The 19618-nt window shown below is 48.2% G+C and overlaps 1 protein-coding gene across 4 annotated transcripts in view; it reads left to right on the top strand.

Moving 5' to 3' along the window:
• The first annotated feature begins 275 nt into the window (after positions 1-275).
• Ipla2-via (calcium-independent phospholipase A2 VIA) overlaps positions 276-19618 on the top strand; it is a 40968-nt gene continuing 21625 nt past the window's right edge. Inside the window, exons 1-10 of one of the 4 annotated variants that reach the window (XM_077670299.1) lie at positions 276-370; positions 1019-1104; positions 3049-3215; positions 5242-5457; positions 5895-6072; positions 6705-6883; positions 9016-9112; positions 13064-13246; positions 15579-15623; positions 17684-17936. In XM_077670299.1, the coding sequence (XP_077526425.1) occupies positions 1039-1104; positions 3049-3215; positions 5242-5457; positions 5895-6072; positions 6705-6883; positions 9016-9112; positions 13064-13246; positions 15579-15623; positions 17684-17936 (1384 nt within the window). In that variant the 5' untranslated portion in view covers positions 276-370; positions 1019-1038. Of the gene's footprint in view, positions 472-538; positions 883-1018; positions 1105-3048; positions 3216-5241; positions 5458-5894; positions 6073-6704; positions 6884-9015; positions 9113-13063; positions 13247-15578; positions 15624-17683; positions 17937-19618 lie in introns of those variants that run through there. The other 3 variants (XM_077670298.1, XM_077670296.1, XM_077670297.1) reach the window with 3 other exon arrangements.

Raw genomic sequence — 19618 nt, 5'->3', positions numbered from 1 at the left:
CCGCGACATTCTTGGATGTCAAAATGCCCCTCGCTTTCTTCTGTTATACCAGAATGCAGGTACATTCTCATAGGAGTCTTTCTCTATCGTAAGATGCATGTAGTTGTACGAAACTCTATGGGAAGATGCTCTCATTAGTAAATAGCCGTGAAAGTACGCTCTAAAAAAAAAAAAAAACGCGGGACATCATTGTTTAGTTTCAAAACTGGCGCCATTCTTAAAAAGTTCACACCGGACGCGGAAGTGACGTTCGGTGGTTGCACAGGCGAGCGGCGGCAGATCGCGCGTGACGAAAGAAGACGACGTCACAGCGCAGGGATGCTCGGGCCGCCGGCGTTCGATTTGGGTTGACTTAGCGAACACGGCCGACGTATGTGTAATTTTCCAGCGATTATTACTTTGTACTTTTATCGCTCTCCCCTGTGCTTGCGCGGATCTGTCGCTGTCTGAATGAAGCTGCGGCACTGACAAGTACGTCGTGATCCCTTGCGCCCGGTTGCGAGTGCTCGTTTTAGTGACCGTGCCGTGCCTGCTTTCGGGAAAGTGAGACGCCACAGGAGACGGCCCGTTCTCCGAGTACGAGCGTGTACCCGCTCTGATTACAGCGCGTGATCTTGCGCATTCGCTTGTTTCCTCTTCGCTATGTGCGTCGGCTGACGCAAATGCCGGCTCACGAAAGTCTCGGTCGTTAGAGAGCGATCGTCTGCTCAACGTCACTCGTCGCTGTGTGCTGTGTTTCGGTTTGGGAATCCCTCCCGTTCGCGCATCGGCTCCACTGGCCAACTGCAGATATAATCACAGTGTCAGAAGAGAAAACCTTACGTTGGTGCAACAGCGGCTAGGAAGAAAAGATGGTTGATTCTTCGGCGGGTATTCGAAAGTGTGCGTGTCTCTTAGCAACAAGCGCCATATGTGCCGCTGCCGATTGTCGTCTGCGTGACTAATGTGGAGGGATTTTGTGTGCTTGCGTGTTTGTTGCCCCTCTGAGGTTGGTCTTGCTGTCGTGTTTGCCTTGCAGACATCAGTCCGGCACCAGGCATGGCCTTCCTGCGGGGATTTCTCGAAAACTTGAGGTCCAATCGCATGGAGCCAGAGCCCCACAAGGTACGAGAGTCTGAGCTATAGCGGCAATCTTATTGCTTGTCGTTCAACAAGGTCCACCTGTATCACTGACCTGTCTCCTTTTGGGCGAAAGCATGCCCCATGGGTGGAAGTCCTGAAAACTGTGGGGTTCGTACTTTCGTAAAAACGCACGTTCTAAGCACGTTACATCTTGGTCACACTGGTTGCAAACTGTACCCGATTTGATTAGCGAACTCCTACGCAAAAACAAGATGTATTTTCGCGATACTTTTGGTGTTGGTGAGCGTTGTGGCGTGTAAGTAAAAAAAAAAAAAGAAAAGAAAAACGTGTTTTGGGCTGCGTCAGTGCGTCCCAGTGTAGTTGATCTAAAAATTTTAACCTCTGTTCCCATTTTCTTTCCTACTACTTATTCTTTTCACACTCGAAGACGGCCATTGCTGCTAAGTGCTAATTCAATGTGCTCCACACAGCTTCTTGCTGTGGAATTTTGTTCTCAAATAATGGTGAATTTGGGGCCTGTTGTAAAAAGATGCATAGACATCATGAAATGTAGTGTATGTGCTAAATCTACGAGTATTGACAAATGCGCATTTTTACAGTGTCGAGTGCCAAGTTTCACTTTTTCACCTTATCTGGAATTCTGTGTTGAAGGGTTGAGAGTACAATGTGGTTTCTACTGAACCAGCCCTTAGCAATAACCACATGCAGCGATTTTTGCAAGCAACGCGACGAGCGATGCGACTGGGATCCGCAATCGCTCGCCGAGGCAGCCACATGAAAGCGATCGCGTGAGCGACGCGACGAGCGATCCCAATTTTGCCGCACATCGCCCAATACGATTATCGAAGTACTCATGGCCACAAGGTTTTTTTTACGTGTGCATTTGTCACAAAAACTGGAAATAAACGTATTTCAGTGAGCAGAGGATCGTTCTTTTCTAAGATACATTGTGCTGCCACTCACCCCTTCCCCTCATTCTTTCCTGAAGCCGGAAGTTGCGCCCCTTACCGCTCTCCTATTGGCTAGTCACTGAGGCCACTTCCAGGAGGTGAGCGACTTGTTCTGGCGACCCAGAACCGAGCGATTCGATTAGTGATTTGTTCCACGGCGAAAAGTAGTTCGTCGTGTCGCTCCCCAAATCGCTTGCAAAATCGCTCCATGTGGTTAGCGCTTTGGTAATGCTCAGCCATTGGAGTTACACAGCAGAGTTTAAAGTGAGTCCTGTATTTTTGGGTGTGGCTGTTGCAATCAGTGGGCATACGACGCAGACCTCACGAAACTTGGGCAACATTACCTGAGCCACTTTAATGCTCCTTTTCTTGAGCAGGCCGATCGCTTGTTTGTTCAAAAACTTATCACAAAGTGTGTGAATTCTGTGGTCTGATTTGTTTAAAATCAGCACTGGCAGCCGCACTCACCTGGATATCTTTCAAAAACACCTTGGAACAAAAGGTACTAAAGTGTTCCGCTGTTCTCCCGTCAATTTGGAATCGCGCATTTCATTGTGTTGTAAACAGATGGCGCAGCTGTTGCAGCGTGTGCGTTTGCTGGTCGCTGCAGTCGAGCCTGACATAGATGGTAATTGTTTTTGCGTAATTTTAAATTCACCTGGTAAGTTTGTCTGGCAATGTCGATGACGTACCCTGGCTACAGGAGCGTTTGAAATGGGATAAGATTTCCAGTGACATTTGAAATTTCGAACGCCATTTCACTCAAAGGTTGTTCAGATGTCATTTCAAACACCCATGCACCCGGGGTATCAAGCAGATCATAAAATTCAGCCTTCATGCGCAATATTGGCACAAACCGCTGAGCTTTTTGGATCAAATAGATTTGGAGTGGATTAAATAGATTTAAATCAAACAGCACTGCGACGCCCGGCTTGTTACTGGAGTCACGTCGAAAGCCGGCAAAGTGACAGCGTAAAGCAACGGCTGCCCCGTCTTGCCCTATTGTTCTGTTCAGGTGCTGGAAGTGAAACCGGACGAGTATGCCCTCTGCAACATCCTGGCCCGAGAGGACTCCCTGGTCCTGTACCAGTACCCGGCCTGCAAACCCATCACCGAAGATGCGCCCTCCTACGACGTGGTGCTGCACAAGGACGTCACCCGATCGCCCCACGCGGCCTTCAGGTGATGACTGCGTGGCCTGTCCGTGTGGCTCGGTTCACCGATCTTTTTTTTAATGCCGGCACTTGAATTCACCTATGAATGCATGCTCAGTGGGGTAATCACCCTTCTGCACTGGTTACGTTCGAAATCCTTCCATTCAGATGACCAATTCCGCTATCACGATGGAACGTACGCTGTAAAAAGACGTGGAGAAAAAAAAGTAGCAGAAACCCCCTAGTAACCAGAGCTTGGAATGGGGCTAGTCTATTTTTGAATCGAAACATTGCTGGCGCTAAGCAGCACGAAGGATGAAGGATTACACTTCACACGTTTGTGTAATCCTTCATCCTTAGTGCTGCTTAGCGCCAGCAATGTTTCGACCCCCTAGTAAGAGTTGTCAAATAGATCCGGGCCCCTTAAAGCTGGCTTCACTACTATACAAGAATGCATTGCTGGAAACACCTTTCTTAGCGGCGATATAAGCAGCCTGATATGAGAGTACGAAGGCCCTGGGGTCTATTATTAAATTCCTCCATAATACCCCATGTATCCCTAGGGAGGGCTATACCCCAAGGCTCGTTAAAGTCAGCTTCAGCATTATACTTATATGCTTTGCTGGGAAGACTTTCGCTAGATAAGGTTGTTGATGGTGAAGCGATATATTTACGAAGAGAAGGAATCTACTTACAATTCGGCCATGACAGCTCGAGCTGAGTCCGTGCCACCCACTGCTTCATCATCGTCGATGTGGGTTCCCTCCCTAGAGAAAATGGTAGCTGGTCCCAGCTGGTTTATGGTTAAATTCCCAGCTGGAACCAGCTGGTCCCAGCTGGGAATATAACCAAAAACCAGCTGGGTCCAGCTACATTTTGTCCAGTTCTGCTTCTCGTAACAGTATAAGTACCTAGTAAGGCTTGAAGATTTGAAGGCCCGAGGGCCTTTTGTTAATAAAATTTTTATGTGGGGTGAAAGTACGATACAGCAAGCATTACAGATGGACAGACAGGTTTCTTTGTAGTTCTTAGAGTCCACATAGAAAAGCTTACACAATTTTTTTATTATTTTGGAGTCTGTGTACAGTGGACTGTTTGGCTCCCCAGTGAAGTTACACAGATGTTATTTGTCCTGGTGTGTTTCACCTATGGGTTATTAATGTGGTCCTGTAGAGTTCTTTCAGTTCCTGATAGGGCAATATGACGTGTAGAGGTTAGCTGGGCCTTGTAAGTATTTGACAGCAGCGTTCCAGAAACTTAATTTTGTTCCCGATCTCAATGTAGTATGTTTTATCAGGTAATTTGACAAGAGAACTTAAAATAAGTTAGTATTTCTTGTGTTAAGTGCACAAGCATGTTATAGTCGAGTATGGATTAAGTAGCATTAATGCCTGTTTGAACGCTTTGGGGATGACATGGTGCCAAACAAATGTGCCGATTTGTGGCTTCCGCCATGGAGAAGAAGTGGCTGGAACCCGCCGCGGTGGCTCAGTGGCTAAGGCGTTGTGCTGCTGAGCACGAGGTCGCGGGTGCGATTCCCGGCCGCGGCGGCCACTTTTCTGATGGAGGCGAAAAGCAAAAACGCCCGCATGTACAAGCCTTCGGCGCACGTTAAAGATATCCAGGTGGTCAAAATTAATCCGGAGCCCTCCGCTACGGCGCACCTCATCGCCTGTGTTGCATCGGCGCGTTAAACCCTGCAATCAATCAAAAAAGTGGCTGGAGTGCTTGCGGTGCGCTCTGCAGAGGGCTCCGGCTTACTGGTGACTGCTGCAGCACTGGGTTAGGCCAGTGATTACCCACAACCCGCTTTCCACTAATCTGCCTGAAATTTGGCTAACTCCTTAGCTACGATGAAGGCATTGCCGTGGAGCCACATGACATGTGGCCACATGGCTGCGGGGGGGTGGGGGTGGGTGGGTGAATGGGGGGGGGGTTGGAGCAGTCAGTGAGAATTAGGTCGGTGGGAATTCAGTGCTATTTTTCTGCTACAGACAATGTCAATGGTGGCTTTTCCACTGAATGGGTCCTTTAATGCTTTCCTTCTGCCACAGCCTCCTGCGGACCAAGGACCAGGTGGCGGGTGAGCTGTGCTTCATGCTGCTCAAGGACAAGCTTCCTCTGCTGCTGGAGTGTGTGCCGGACCTGCTCACCAAGGAGCTGGTGCAGGAGGTGGTGCTGCTGCTCCGCTCCAACCCCACCTGGACTCTGGCACACCTGGCCGCACATCTTGGCCTCGTCGACTGCTTCAAAAACGCCCGAGTGGCCGCGTGAGTAGCTGTGCCGCTCGCTGCCCACTTCCCTCTCTTGAGTGCGTTTCGTGGTTCCGCGAGGTTTTGTGTGGTTGTCCATCCCTTTTCAGCACTTGAGACCCTATAGTTTAGGACACCTTAGCAGCTTCCAGCAATTTCCTCTAAGGCCTTTTTTTTTTTTTAATGGATGACTGCACCCCAACCCACGTCACTAAGTGATGCCTGAAAGTAGGAAGTGTCAAGAGATAAAAAGAACAAAGAACGGCATGGGGAACAGTTCAGCACCTTGTGGCACACCTGGTAAAAGAACGCCATGGGGCACAGTTCAGCACCTTGCGGCACACCTCATAAAAAGAACGCCATGGGGAACAGTTCAGCACCTTGCGGCACACCTCATAAAAAGAACGCCATGCGGAACAGTTCAGCACCTTGCGGCACACCTCTTCCCCCTGCAGGCAAATTCCTGAGCCTGCCCAAGACACCCTGGCCACCCCCCTGCACATTGCGGTGCGTGCGCAGAAACTCAACTCGGTCCAGGCCCTGATGGCCATGGACGCGCCGCTGCACTTGACGGACCACAATGGCGACACCATTTACCACGCGGCTGCCGTCACCACGAAGGAGCTTATCAAGGTACCGTACCACCTTGGCACACAAGACTGCCTCCTCTTGGTTACGTAAGGAGGAACACATTACAGCTAAGTGTGCCTGGGCCAGAAGGGAAACTAAAGTCCCTATTCCCCACATCATTGGATAAAAGCAAGTGGTAAGGTGCCATGGGATGTGTGTTGCTTCACAATGATTTTGTTGCACAGATTCATGTTGTGCTTTGGTGGAACATGGCCATCATCTTCACTTGCACATTGCAGCTGTGGATGTGTGTTTCTTTCTGTTCACTGAAAAGCTTCAAGCTTTCATGCACATCCTTTCAGCCCTGACAGCACTGTCTGCTCCACTGCCCTTCCACCTGCGCGCAAATAATGGTGGTGCGTGGGCATTCCCACCTGCAGTTGTTTTAGTTGCGTGCATTTGTTAAACAGGCTTTCTTGTCTGCGTTCCAGTAACGTGAAACTACTACAGGTGGTCCTGAAAACTCACGACTTGCAGAGTGCAGCCATATTCTTTGCACCTCTGTCTCTCCACTCGACAAACTGGCGTGAATGTGCCAAGATATTGATTGCTACTGTGTGCTCACAGATCTTGTGACAGACGACACAGGACATGCTCTTTTTATTCTTCCCTTTTCTCTTCCCCTTAACGGACAGGCCCTGGGGTCCCGGCCGGCCCCCGTTGCGGTCATCAACCAGGTCAACAATGACGGCTACACGCCCCTGCAGCTGGCCTGCCTGACAGACAAGCCTGAGTGCGTGCGCGAGCTACTCAAGGAGGGCGCCGACGTCAACTCCGCCTCTGTTAACCTGGCCGACCGAAACAACAGCACCTGGTAAGCTTTGAGGACCGAAAATTTGCCAAGAAATCAATTTTCTGTATTAATTTTATTTGAAGTCTACAAGTCCCAAAGAATGTACCTGCAAAGTATCATAGCTGTATCATGAGTATTCACGAAGCTATCGCCCTTTGAAGTCGCCTAAATGGCCATTTTTGCCTATGTTTGTAAACTTCGTGCCCTGTTTTCTCGGAACCAATTTTTTTCCCCCATGGTCAGCTGTCGGGTTCAATATCTTGGGATGTACTGGTTCGATTTGCATCATTTTTGGTGCATTTGAAAGCTCATGAACTGAACAGTGCAATAAAACCGTATAAGTATAGGATTTCTTTTTGCTGGCACAAGATTTTGTGCAGTTAGCTTTACAAAATCATTGGTAATTGATGACCTGACATTAATGAAGCTTACTGCGTTTGCAGAACCAATGATAAAATTACTACTGTGGTATAGTTGCGCTCCCGGGTCCTTCTAGAGCACAGAGGGATAAACGCTATTGGAGCATTTCATAGGTAGATAATGAAAAAATTGCCTGAAATAGAGTGGAATAATTTGTTGCACACTTTAAGCCTACACCCCATAGACGAAAACTGACTGCATATTGTGCTCAGGATGTTGAAATACACTCAATGTGCAAATCTCAAGCACATAGGTTGAAAAATGACAAAAATGTCGTCAAGACCAGTGTTCCCTTTTAAACAGTGCCTTCCTCCTCTTTTCACGTCCATTAGAGTGTGCCGTATTTATACTGTTCTAAAACAGGGCAAAGTTCAGTTTAAAAAATTAAAAAAATAATATGATGCCGATTCTACTGCGCAGATGTGAAAGACGTGACACCATGTACCTGGCAGGAGGCATTTTATATTTGACGAGCGCAGCTGTGGCAGCAAAAATCCTTTCAGCTATAATTCATAAACTAGCTTATCCAGCTCCTGCTGGCATTACAACTGCTGTGGGGGACATTGAAAGTGTTTGCTATTACAAGTTCTTTGACTTTCGTAACTTCTGGCGTGACGGACAGTTGGTTCATTTGTTGCTCATCTATGAATTTCGCCTGGGAGTCTTGGAGTTCTTGAATATGTCTGTGCTTGTGGCTGGTGAAGGCTTGGATGAAAATATGGCTCCGCTTTGTTTACACCAATCGCACACTCATGTCTCTAGGATATCTAGTGGGCAAAATGCCACTTGCGTTTCACTTGCTCCCGGCAAGTAAAATTGCCTTGAGCTTGAAAGATGCTTCACCTCTTTAAAGCCATACTGTCTGAAATTAAATGCTAATTGCAGCAACAGGAATATGTGCAGCAACTGGCTAATGCCAATTTGTTGGGCATACATTAGTTAGCTTAGCTGTTGCTTGATGGTGTATTTACTCATTTGATGTTGATGGATTGTTTTGGATTGGATTGAGTTCAAGCTTAAGAGGAGTTAGTATCCGTGACGATGGTGGTAGCCGCTTCGAAGCTGATTTCGCTCTTGAGCCCAGTTGCAATGCACACACAGATTTGAAGGTAGTTTTGGTAAAAAAAAAGGTGCACCTTAAAATCGTGCAAATACGTTGAATTGCTAAAAGCTAATCGATGCCGGAGTATGCCGAGAAATACCCACAGTTGGGAGAGTGTGCGTTACGTCTGGCAGTTAATTCCTCCTTTTAGATTTTTTTTTTTCTCTCCTAAAACGTTTTGCCGCACTGGTCGATTTGTGGACTGCCCAAGAATCGGCACCATAACCGATATCGGGCTTCAGCCAGCCACGTTTTAATTTTTAAGCGGTATGCTGGTGCATTGAGTCTTATGAGAGGAAAACCAGTGGTCACAAAAAAACCCATTATGTCCGATCTGGCACTGTAAGCGGTTATGGTATAAATGGTTTACACCGTATTTCATTATACTTAGGGAACGCCCTGTTTTTCCTGGGCGCATGGATGTTTAAAATTTCCGGTACACATTGAGTACAGTCTAACCCACGATATTGAAGTGCCTATGAATTTGATAACCAGGTTAGGCAAGAAAAAGGCAGTCTTCGAACTGTTTAATTAATGGTCCTTACGAAGCATTTAGCAAGTTGAAGCGTAAATGTAGGGCCACGAAAACCAGGCAGTGCATGCGCTGAGCAATGCATTGCTGTTCCCACAGCCTTGGCCGCGACCACGTGGAGCAGAACGTGCACAACTTCCAGATCGAGGACATGAAGCACGGTGGCACCCCCCTCCACTGGGCCAAGACCACACAAGTAGGCCGACATTTTACCTCTCGCGAAAGCACGACCCCCTCACGCGGGCACACTCGTCGTTACGTGAGAACTTGAGCTGTGCGCAGTTTGGCGTACGGGGAAGAACAAAAGAAAAATTAAAGCCGCTCCACTCAATGTGAAAGCTGTCGGAAGTTCAGAGCAGGGGTTCACCATAATGGGCTGTAGCGCCATTATCCACTCACTGCTACAGTCAATCCCGGATATATCGAAGTCTAAGGGGATCGCAAAATAGTTCGATATATCGATAATTCGATATATTTTTTTTTTTTTTTGCATAGGATTTCCAAGGGGATGTTTGGACTGTTCGATATATGCAATAGTTCGATATATCTGAGTTCGATATATGCGGGATCGACTGTATATCACCCAATGCAATTCAAATTTTCGCCTTTGCAGTGCTCACGCCAAGGAGGTTAAAGAAAATTGCTCACGCGCCCCCTGCCTGAAACTGCGTCAGCGGGAGTTCTGTTCTTTTTTTACTTGCTTTTCCTCCCGCATGTGCCGACATTGCTCTGCCACTTTTTTTTTTTCGCTTACTATCGCAAAAACCAACCCAACGAGCGTTCCTAACTAAATGAACGTGGGCGCTGCCGGTTAATTGCGTATATTTTGCTTCAAATGTACCTGTAGTTTTCTTTGCGCTAAACAACGAGGAGATGTATGCCAAGCGCTACATAAACCGCTTGGCTTTTGAAGCCTCTGGGTTACGCCCTACGATGGGTACGCCAGGCTCTACTTGGGTCTGTTATCTCTCTGCGCCGCCTGATTCCGGCAGTCGGTTGACATTGAGCGTTACAGCGAGCTGCGACGACAAGGCGAGCCCCTAAAGTGGTCTGCATTTAAAAAACTCAGCCCCTGTGTTCAGAGCTGTCCACCGGGCTCATGCACCATAGCCCAGCTGTAACATCGAGTGTCATATCAGACTTCGAATCCGAACTTAGCGAGTATTGCTGCATTGAAGTTTCATAGTGCAAAATGAGTTCCTCATTTGATTCGTAGTCCACTGGTTGTTTTCCCACCATTTGATTTAAATTTGGCTTGAAATTTAGTGTCCACATCTTTGCACTGCTGCCATTTTTTGTTCTTCTGGTAAGTATCTCTTTCAGAGTTGCATCATGATGTTTTATGGTCAAAATTTGATGCCTTTGATTCTACTTGCTGTGTAAACTGTACGAAAGCAGCAAAGATGATAAGAGAGGCTATTTTATATCAGAACAATGCAAAAAATGACAGAGGGCAGAAAAAGGTCATATTGTATGAAAACGTTCCGAAGGATGGGAAAAATTAATGTAAAAGTTAGGGTTGATTGGTACTCCATTGAACAAAAAGCTTATCAGCATGGAAAAAAAAACAGCGGACGAAGGGAGGCGAGACATGGACAGGCACTACTTCCAACTGAGGTGTATTGGGGAAAAAACACATTTAATTAGTTACAAAAGAGTGGGCCTGCGCGAACGAGCCTGGAAACGGCAGGCTCTGCACTTACTGGAAAGCCACCTACCGACTGGCGAAAACAAACTGCACAATGAAAGCGATCGGGTAATCTAGCAAGACACGGCCGCGGAGAACAAGTAATCTCTTATTTCTTTTGTGACAGGCTGAGGGACGACATGCTGATGCACGTTTCGCCAAGGCATGCCATTTTTGGGGCCTCAACACTTTCTCTGGTCAGTTGATTACGGCTCCTAAAAATGAGTGTGCATGTATTGTAAATGAAAGCATGATGCTCAAGCATCTAGTGTTGCTGATCAGTCTCTCTCTTTGTGCATTGTTTCATCTTCCATGCTATTACTGTATAAACCGGAATATAGGTCGACCCCCTACCTTCAGAAGGGAAAAGTTGACAAAAAAAATAATTCGGCGCGGAAGCGCACACACGTCTATATTTTCGACGTCCGTCCGTCACTGCCACTCACTATGCCTGCCGAAGTCACTCGTCTGAGCTGTCAGAGTCGTCCAAGGATGACTGCTTCTCACTGTCATCTTCAGTGCCGTCGAGTGCGTTGCTGATGGAGCACTTCCTAAACGCTCGTGCAACCATGTTGTCGGGCAGCGACTGCCCAGAGAAGGACGCCCAGCTTGACACGGTTGCGAGGGATGGTCTCCACAGCCGGCCCGTAGGTGCCTTTTCGTTGTCCCTGACTATCCACTCATTGTACAGTTCGCGGAGTTGGGCCGCGGATGGCCTCCGCTGTAACCGTCAGCGATCGTGAGCGAAGTTCCCTGACGAAGTCCGCCACTTTGTTCTCCAACTCGGGGTGCACCGCTTGACGTCCACGGGACGATCTGTTCGGGGGGGTTGCTAGCACACAGCTTAGCTTTCTGGCTCAGCCAGTACTGCACACTTTTCTCCGAAACGCCAAACTGGCGTTGCACCGTCATACAGTCGAATCCCGCTACAACGAAATTGACGGGACGGGCGAAAAATTTCGTTGAAGTGAAAATTCGTTGAGGCGAAATGCGCCACAACACACCACGGAAAGGCCCGAAAATCAGCCCCGTATGTTTCCGCATCATTGGCAGCAAAACAAAAAAAATGTTTAGAAAAAGGAGTGACGCGCAGTAACGTCATGTTTATTCGGATAACAAACATACCAATGGTTATCTGTGTTCACTGCACGCAAAGAACGCGTTATGGAGGGGGGTGAAGAAATGCAGGTGCAAAACGTATTGCTGCACAACAAAGTGTGCCCACCGAGCTGATTACTTGCAGATAGCTGCTAGGGCGTCGGAAGGCCCCCTCTCGCTTGTGGCAGGAGCAGTGCCGTTATCTTATCCTCTGACAGGGCACGGCAGCTACTGACCTTGGCAGGCAAGACGCGCGCGCTTGCATTAAACATGACCGCGCGCTCGCGACTGATAGGATGACTTGGCTTCAAGACCAAACACGCAAACATGATTTGTGCTCTTGGCTATGAAGAATGGTAGAAGGAAAACGGCAAGGACAGCTGCTCACGAGTCACAACGCATACATGACGCCGCCGCGCCAGCAGTGGAGCACATTCGTGCAATTTCAATTGGATACAGATTGGCTGTAGCTCCGGCTTGGCGAACCGGGCCTGTGCCTCATTTAAAGACGGCCAGCCACATCGTTATCACCATCAAACAATGGCGTCCGCCTATGAGTTTTTTTTTTTTTTTTGGTGACGGTGTGGGCGCACCGCGCATGTTTTCGGTGAAACTAAGCGTCCTGAATGTTTAAAAAGTTACAGATAGCTGGCGCTATGCTTATTTTATTGTAAAATAATTGTTCAAACCCAGCCCAATTCATCGAAAATTTCGTTGAAGCGAAAGCAAGCCAGACAAATGGTTCGTTGTGGCGAGGACTTTGTTGCATTGACTTCTATGGCTAGCTGACGGGGAATTGGAAATATTTCGTTGAAACGGAAATTTCGTTGAAGCGGACTTCGTTGTAGCGGGATTAGACTGTATTCCCATTCTGATCGGTCACTCAATCGCCTTCAGCTTAAACGCAGCGGTGAACTGGCGTCGACTTCTGCCACTCATCTCGGAGCAGACACGTACAGAAATGCACGCACGCACACACACAAGACGAGTAAAAGACGAAAAACTGGAGAAAAGTGAAAAACAAATAAAGGCCTGATAGTGCGAGAGAGCAGTCCGACACAAAGGGCGATGGTGACGGACTACGCTTGCACATATTGTTGCCAGACAACAATTTACATTCTGCCAATGACCGCTATATAAGACGAAGGGTGACTTTTGTGCGGATTTTTTTGGAAGAAAACTCGACCTATATACCGGTTTTACGGTAGCTTTTTGTTTGATAGGAACAAGCTGCGATGCACCAAAGCAGTGCAAAACAGACAGAGGATCAGCTCCCTCTTGTTCTTGGTCCTTGTTGTGGTGCTTTCTTCCGTACAACGCATTTGCGAGCCAACTGGCTTCCTCGTGGTGGTGCCACCGCAGTGCCTGGACACGATGATCGAGCTGGGCTGTGACCTGGACGCCAAGAACTTCCAGGGCAACACGGCGCTGCACATCATGGTGGCCCGCTGCCGTCTGGCCTGCGTCATCAGCCTGCTCAGCCACGGGGCCAACGTCAACGCCGTGGGCAGCGACGGGGACACCCCGCTGCACGTTGCAGTTCGGGTGCGTGTCCCCACACCCCTCTCTCCCACAAGCCGCCGAAAGTCTTGAGCTGCTAGAAGTCTCTCTCTCTCTCTCTCTCTCTCTCTCTCTCTCTCTCTCTCTCTCTCTCTCTCTCTCTCTCTCTCTCTCTCTCTCTCTCTCTCTCTCGCTCACTCTCTCTGTCTCTCTCCATGTCTGTCTCCCTCTCCCCCATCTCCCCTCTCTTTCTCTCTCACTCGCTATCCCCTTCTCTCTCTCCATCTCTAACTATCTCCCATTCTCTCTCTCTCTCCCTCTCCCTTTCTCTCTCTCCCTCCCTCTCTCTGTCTCTCTCCATGTCTGTCTCCCTCTCCCCCATCTCCCCTCTCTTTCTCTCTCACTTGCTATCCCCTTCTCTCTCTCCATCTCTAACTATCTCCCGTTCTCTCTCTCTCTCTCTCTCTCTCTCTCTCTCTCTCTCCCTTTCTCTCTCTCCCTCCCTCTCTCTGTCTCTCTCCATGTCTGTCTCCCTCTCCCCCATCTCCCCTCTCTTTCTCTCTCACTCGCTATCCCCTTCTCTCTCTCCATCTCTAACTATCTCCCGTTCTCTCTGTCTCTCTCTCTCTCTTCTGTCTCTCTCTCTCTCTCTCTCTCCGTTACCTTGTTGTATGTACTGTTAAAGCTCTAAAAACGAGTTGGTAAAGCTGTATTGCTAAATTTTTCATGTAGCTGAAATGTGTTGCGAGAACTGCATTCTGTCCTTTTTTTTTTTTTTTTTTTTTCACTGCACGTGTTTATGACCTTGCCAACCCCAGGGGCAATGAATGTTGCTAAGCCGCAAGAGTCGCTGAACTGCAAGACAGCCATGTTGCTCACGGCTGCCACAAATGTCAAATGGCCTTGACTACTTGGTCTTGACTAAACGGCTACTTGACAAAACAACTGTCCTTTTAGCTGAACCCAAAAGGGCCTCGCTAGACAGTACATGAAAAAATACTAGAATCTATTTCTCTTTGTTGCTGTTTTTGTTTTTTTTTCTAAGCAACAAATGTTATCGTGGGCCATAAAGTATGCTAAATGTTAAAAAATATACTAGTTGTATGAGTAATGCTAAAATATATACTAGAAGGAAATTTGGTGCTAGTGTATCGGCAAGCCGCGCTTCAGTGAGCATGCCATCATGTACCAGGTGGGAATGTTCCTCTGCTACTTGGCATGGCTTACCAACCGGCTCTAAAGTTGTCTGTGGCTGATAAAAAGCAACGATATTATTGGAAATGATTATTTATAAAGTTGTCTTATCAATACAAAAGCAGAGCTCTGAAAAATTTATTTATCAAGAACTTTTTAGTGGCTTCATGCAAGATTAATGAGAAAAGAAATGTTACTTTTTTGTTGACTTTGGCTTCGGGACTGAAAAGAAGCCATGTGGCAAGCCAAGCCAAGTAGGAAAGGAACGCTTCCAGCTGTGGTGGCAACATCCACGATGGCACGCAATTGCAGCAACAGACGTCCCTCTAGTATATAATATACCCGTGCCACGCGTACACGAAGAACGACATTGTGTTTAAGGCCTTCAGATACTGAATGACATTATTTGGGCGGGCCGTGCTACATGCGAAAACGCAAAGGCATTAAATGTGTTAGGCGTGATAGTGATAATGACCAGAAAAAAAAAAAGCACTCATATTTTAGAAGTTTTTAACGAGAGAAAAATGTCTTACATGGGTTAAACATGTTTTTTGTGAAAGAAAACATTATCAGAAATAGTGTTTTGTAAACAATGGTGTGAGCCCTTTCTAAAAGTGGCTTCAGCAACTGCCGTCGCCTGCCAGTGGTAGCCAAATCCAAAAAATTCAGAACCACGAGTAACATAATGTTTTGCCTTTGCCGCTGTTTTAATGAACCTTGTCTTCTTCAGAACTTCGCCACTAAGAGTGCACAAAAAACCATCTTATTTCGGAGTTCAGCTAGGTTTCCACGTCAACACTCTGGTGCTGAGAGTTTCATTGGTTCCATTTCGTGCCCATTGCGTTCGAGAGTAGGCAGATTTAAGGCGTTCGTGAAGGCAAATGAGTTGTGCGGAACTCCATAAACCAAAAATGACATTAGAGCGAATAGCACTAGATTTTTGCGTGTAGCAGCGAATTAATGGCATTAAAACTTCAGGCATTAAGCACTTAATGTCATTTTTCGTGTACGTGTGGCAGGGGTATTAGTGCGAAGCTGTATGCTTTTGGGCAACTTTATAAAGTGGTATGTAGATGCGTTACACCTTAGAAACTGAGGGAAATGCAGATCGCCCTCGTCGCAGACACTCCGTGCCAACGAAGTAGGCGCGATGCAACACCTGTTCTTGTCTCTCTCGCCATAGGTCGCGGTCCCCAATCAAGAAAACTGGTCTCTATTTCTCGAGCAGGTGAGTCATTGCAAAGTGCACGGTCGCTTACTGAGATGTGGCACGGACACTTTCACTAATGCAGTGCGAAAAAAAATGTAGCACCAATGCACGAGCGCTGTCACTTATGCAACGCAACACATAGATCCAGTCACGTCTTTCATTTCTGGTGAAGTCCAAATGGGCGCGTTGGTTTTTGGTTAGGTCGTCAAAGGGAACAAGAAGAATCGACAAAAGGCCGAGCCTCCTAAGGTGAGGTTTGAGGCCTTGACGTAAGTAAATGCCCTCTCTCTTCTCTTCAACTGCTGTTTGGTCGTGCGTGGCCTTGTGGTGTAAGTGCTAACAGAGGGGTGTTTAGGCGGACGGTCGGAAGAGAACTCCCGTCAGCCCAGAAATGGCATCTTTTTTTCCCATTCTACACATTACAAAAGCCAGTGGGGGTCTAAGCCCTCTCGCACAAATTTGTGAGCTTTCTACGAAATTTTCGGTTTCTAAGTGCCTGAGGCATGCAAAGGTAAGAGTGTGAAATGGCTGGTTTAGTTTTCAGAAATTTACTCTGGCTGCGATGAAAGCCCTTATAGTGCAAATACTGTTGTGCATACCAGCTTTAATGATTTTTGTTAGTGCAGCGCAGTGCTGTATTCGGTCTGCCACTGTTACCGGGCTTGTTGCTGATGTCAGGTTTTGCACGGTGGGTTGAAAACACTCCGCATCTCAGAATGTGAGTGTGTGTGGGGCAGGTTGTCAAGCTCTGCCGACATGCTGCGTGTGCATTAAAAACAGAAATCGACCTGTGTATGCACTGCACGTGGCCTTAGCACTGCCTCCTTGTGGCCTGTTTGCGTGCACCGAACTTTGATTTGCACCGGAGCTGTTGTAGGTTGAGCCTTTTCGTCCGTCTGCTGTAGGTCATGTGTCACACAGGGGTAGGAGCAGGTTCCCAGACCTGCTGGCAGACTCTCTGGGTAGGACTGGGAACCACCTTGCTGGCGGTTCCCAGACCCACCGATAGAGGGCGCACAGGGGCGGGTTCCTCTCCTTTCCACTAGGGGAGGGAGAGGGAGTGTCCCGCCTGTGCGAGAACTGTAGAGTTTGCACGCCGACAGTGCTGCTGTTCCTGGGCAGCCGCCCGTAGACCTTCAAGATAACATTAGAGCACCACATTTCCACTTTTTCAGCAGATTTCACACGGTGGATTTGAGATTTTTCTTCTTTTTTTTTTTTTTTCTGAACACTGCTATCGTCACTTGATCTGTGTACGTGAACATACTGCACTCAAGGTCCAGCAGTCAATGTTGAAGCCGCGCCACTGCTTCGGCATGTAGAGTTGCTTTTACGCTCACGTTTGTGGCAGACTGCACGCAGGCCATCAGTATCACCTGCCTGATTGCACTGTACACACCAAGCAATTTTGTCCATCTTTCCTCTTAATCTTGCTCGGGGGTCAAAGGTCAGGGCAGACACTGCCCTCTTACCCCACATCTGTGGACAGTCTGTGCAAGCCTTATACTGTGACCAGTTCTGGGCATGCTGCTTTGCACAGTCTCACTGTGCACAGAGGTCAACGTGTTGGCAATCCAACTTTGTCTTGCCTGCAGGTCAGAGGTCAGGGTGGGCAAGGCACCTACCTTGCACCCCTTCTCTGTGAGCAGACCATTACTTTTGTGGCTGATTGTAGGCAGTCCTCTCCCGCCATTCCTGCTATGTTTTTGTATTTGCACAAGGATGCGGGTTCAATTCCTGGCTGCGGCGGCCGCTTTTCTGGTGGAGGCGTGTGTTCAAGATTTCGGCGCACATTAAAGATCCCCAGGTGGTCAAAATTAATCTGGAGCCCTTCACTACGGCGCGCCTCATCGCCTGTGCAGCATCAAAGCGTTAAACCTCATAATCAATAAATTTTGTATTTGCAGGGTGATATATCAGTGGCCCACACGTTTTTTTTGTGCTTGTTCTGGACATACCCCTTAGGTTGATGCCGTAGTGGGTTCTTGTATGGTGTGAAACTTCCCCTTTGACCTATTCCGGACGTGCTCCTTAGAAGGTGGTGTTCCCCCTCTCCCCCGTGGTGTTGTGCTTTGCAGAGCGACGTGTCGCTGATCCACGCGCTGATCATCTTTGGGGCGGACGTGAACCAGCCGAACCAGAAGGGGGAGACGGCCCGCCACCTGGCGGCCGTCTCCAAGCTGAGCAAGAAGGACCTGGTGCTGTACACGCTGCACGCGGTGGGCGCCCAGCGCTGCCCCCAGGAGCGCAACTGCGCCGACGGCTGCAGCCCCCAGGGGACCTTCGACGGGGCGCCGCCCGACAAGCCCGACTTCATTCGCGCGCCCCACCGTGAGTGTGGGGCACTGAGGGAAGAAGCAGCGGTGACTAGCACGTGGTGGAAGGGGTGGTGGGTGGGGGCAGGTGGCCCAGGGGACACTTTCATCTTCGAGTTTTATACTAATAGTATATACCAGAGGGAAATCCGTCACTAGTGTATATGCGAGCCACACATCAGCAAGCTTTACTTGGCGTGGCTCACAAACAGGCTGGAAAGTTGCCTGTGGCTGCAAAAAAAAAAAAAAAAAAACAATCTCTATTGTAAAAGGTTTTTGTAGCGTGAGCTACACTGGCCGAGGTTGAGCAGTTTCGCGTGGCTCCTGAAGAGCTGTGCTGTGCATGCGCGAGGAGCAGTGACGTCACACGACGCATAGAACGGTGCTTGCTGCCCGGCGTCTCTCACACACCCCACGCGCCCAGCGTCTTCGCCTACCTCCGTTCTAGCCTGGTCCACCTGATCATGTGAGGGGTGGCCAAGTGTGGAATTGATGGCTCGTGCGTCGCAGCAACACCGGCTTAGCTTTGGGGCGATTGGCAACGCTGCGCTGGAGCCGCTTGATAAATAACATGTGTCACATAATGTGTCTACCATGTGTGTGTCATTGCAGCAGCAGCAGTAAGCATGATAATCAGGCTAACCCTAGACAACCAGGCAAGCTAAGAATAACCAGCTGAACTGTAGCTCACGCTACGTATATCCTGGCACAGCCGAGCTGAGCCACTGCTAATTTTTTTGCAAGTGTTTTGTGAAGAGAAAAGTGAAGCTCCAAATGATGGATTTGGCATGCCATTTCAGAAGCTTCAAGCAATACGAACTAGAAAAATTGCCTTGTTTTTGTTAATTTTGGCTTCAGCAGCAAAAAGAAGCTTACGTGGCAAGCCCAGCCATGTAGACTAGGTGCTATGGCGGTGCCCACGGCAGTATGTGATTGCAGGGAGAGATTTCTCTCTAGAGTACATTACAGTATGAAACTCTGACTTGCATGCTGCCAGGGGCTCCAGAAACCCCCCTACTTTTTTAAAAAGAAGGGGCTCAGCCCCCCATGTGTTGGCACGATTGGACAAATCGTGGCTCTAAAGAAAAAAAAAAAAAAAAAAGAACTGGAGAGGCTCAAAGTGTAACGCTCAATATGACTGAGTCACTTTGTGAGAACATATGACCCAGCTGCAACATGTAATTGTTACTTGTTACTTAATTCCCAATTTTAATTGGTTTTTTCTTTCTTGTATTATTTTACTTACACGTTAATATCACTAGACATTTTCTGTCCCTGTAAAGGCCCGTTCACACTGCGATGGCAGCGATGGGAATTCTGTCACTTTGTCGCGCGGTGACAAAAATTAGTCCCACCCGTTCGCCAAAAATGATCGTCGCGCGAAAAAGCGACGGAATTCTCGTTGCTTTCGCTCGCTTTCGTCGCAAGTGTGAACAGGCCTTAAAGGGACCCAGAAAAGCTTTGTGAAGGTGGCAATCAAATGCATTCAGGAGGTAGAACACATAACGGGGGATTTTTGAGCCAAGTGTGAGCCTCATACTTTGTACGGATAATTTGTAAACAATTTTTGAAGGTCACCTTTCTCAGCCGATGAGCGCGCCGCCGCAGCGAGCCGACCGCGGCTGATGCAACGCCGACCGCGGCTGACGCAACGCCGACCGCGGCTGACGCAACGCCGATCGCGGCTGACACAACGGC

This window comes from Haemaphysalis longicornis, unplaced genomic scaffold, assembly GCF_048455015.1.
Source record: "Haemaphysalis longicornis isolate Haplotype H1 unplaced genomic scaffold, Haemaphysalis longicornis Haplotype H1 scaffold_5, whole genome shotgun sequence".
Classification (NCBI taxonomy): domain Eukaryota; kingdom Metazoa; phylum Arthropoda; class Arachnida; order Ixodida; family Ixodidae; genus Haemaphysalis; species Haemaphysalis longicornis.
The sequence above is the reverse complement of the archived record's forward strand: the minus strand, read 5'-3'. Positions and strand labels throughout refer to the sequence as shown.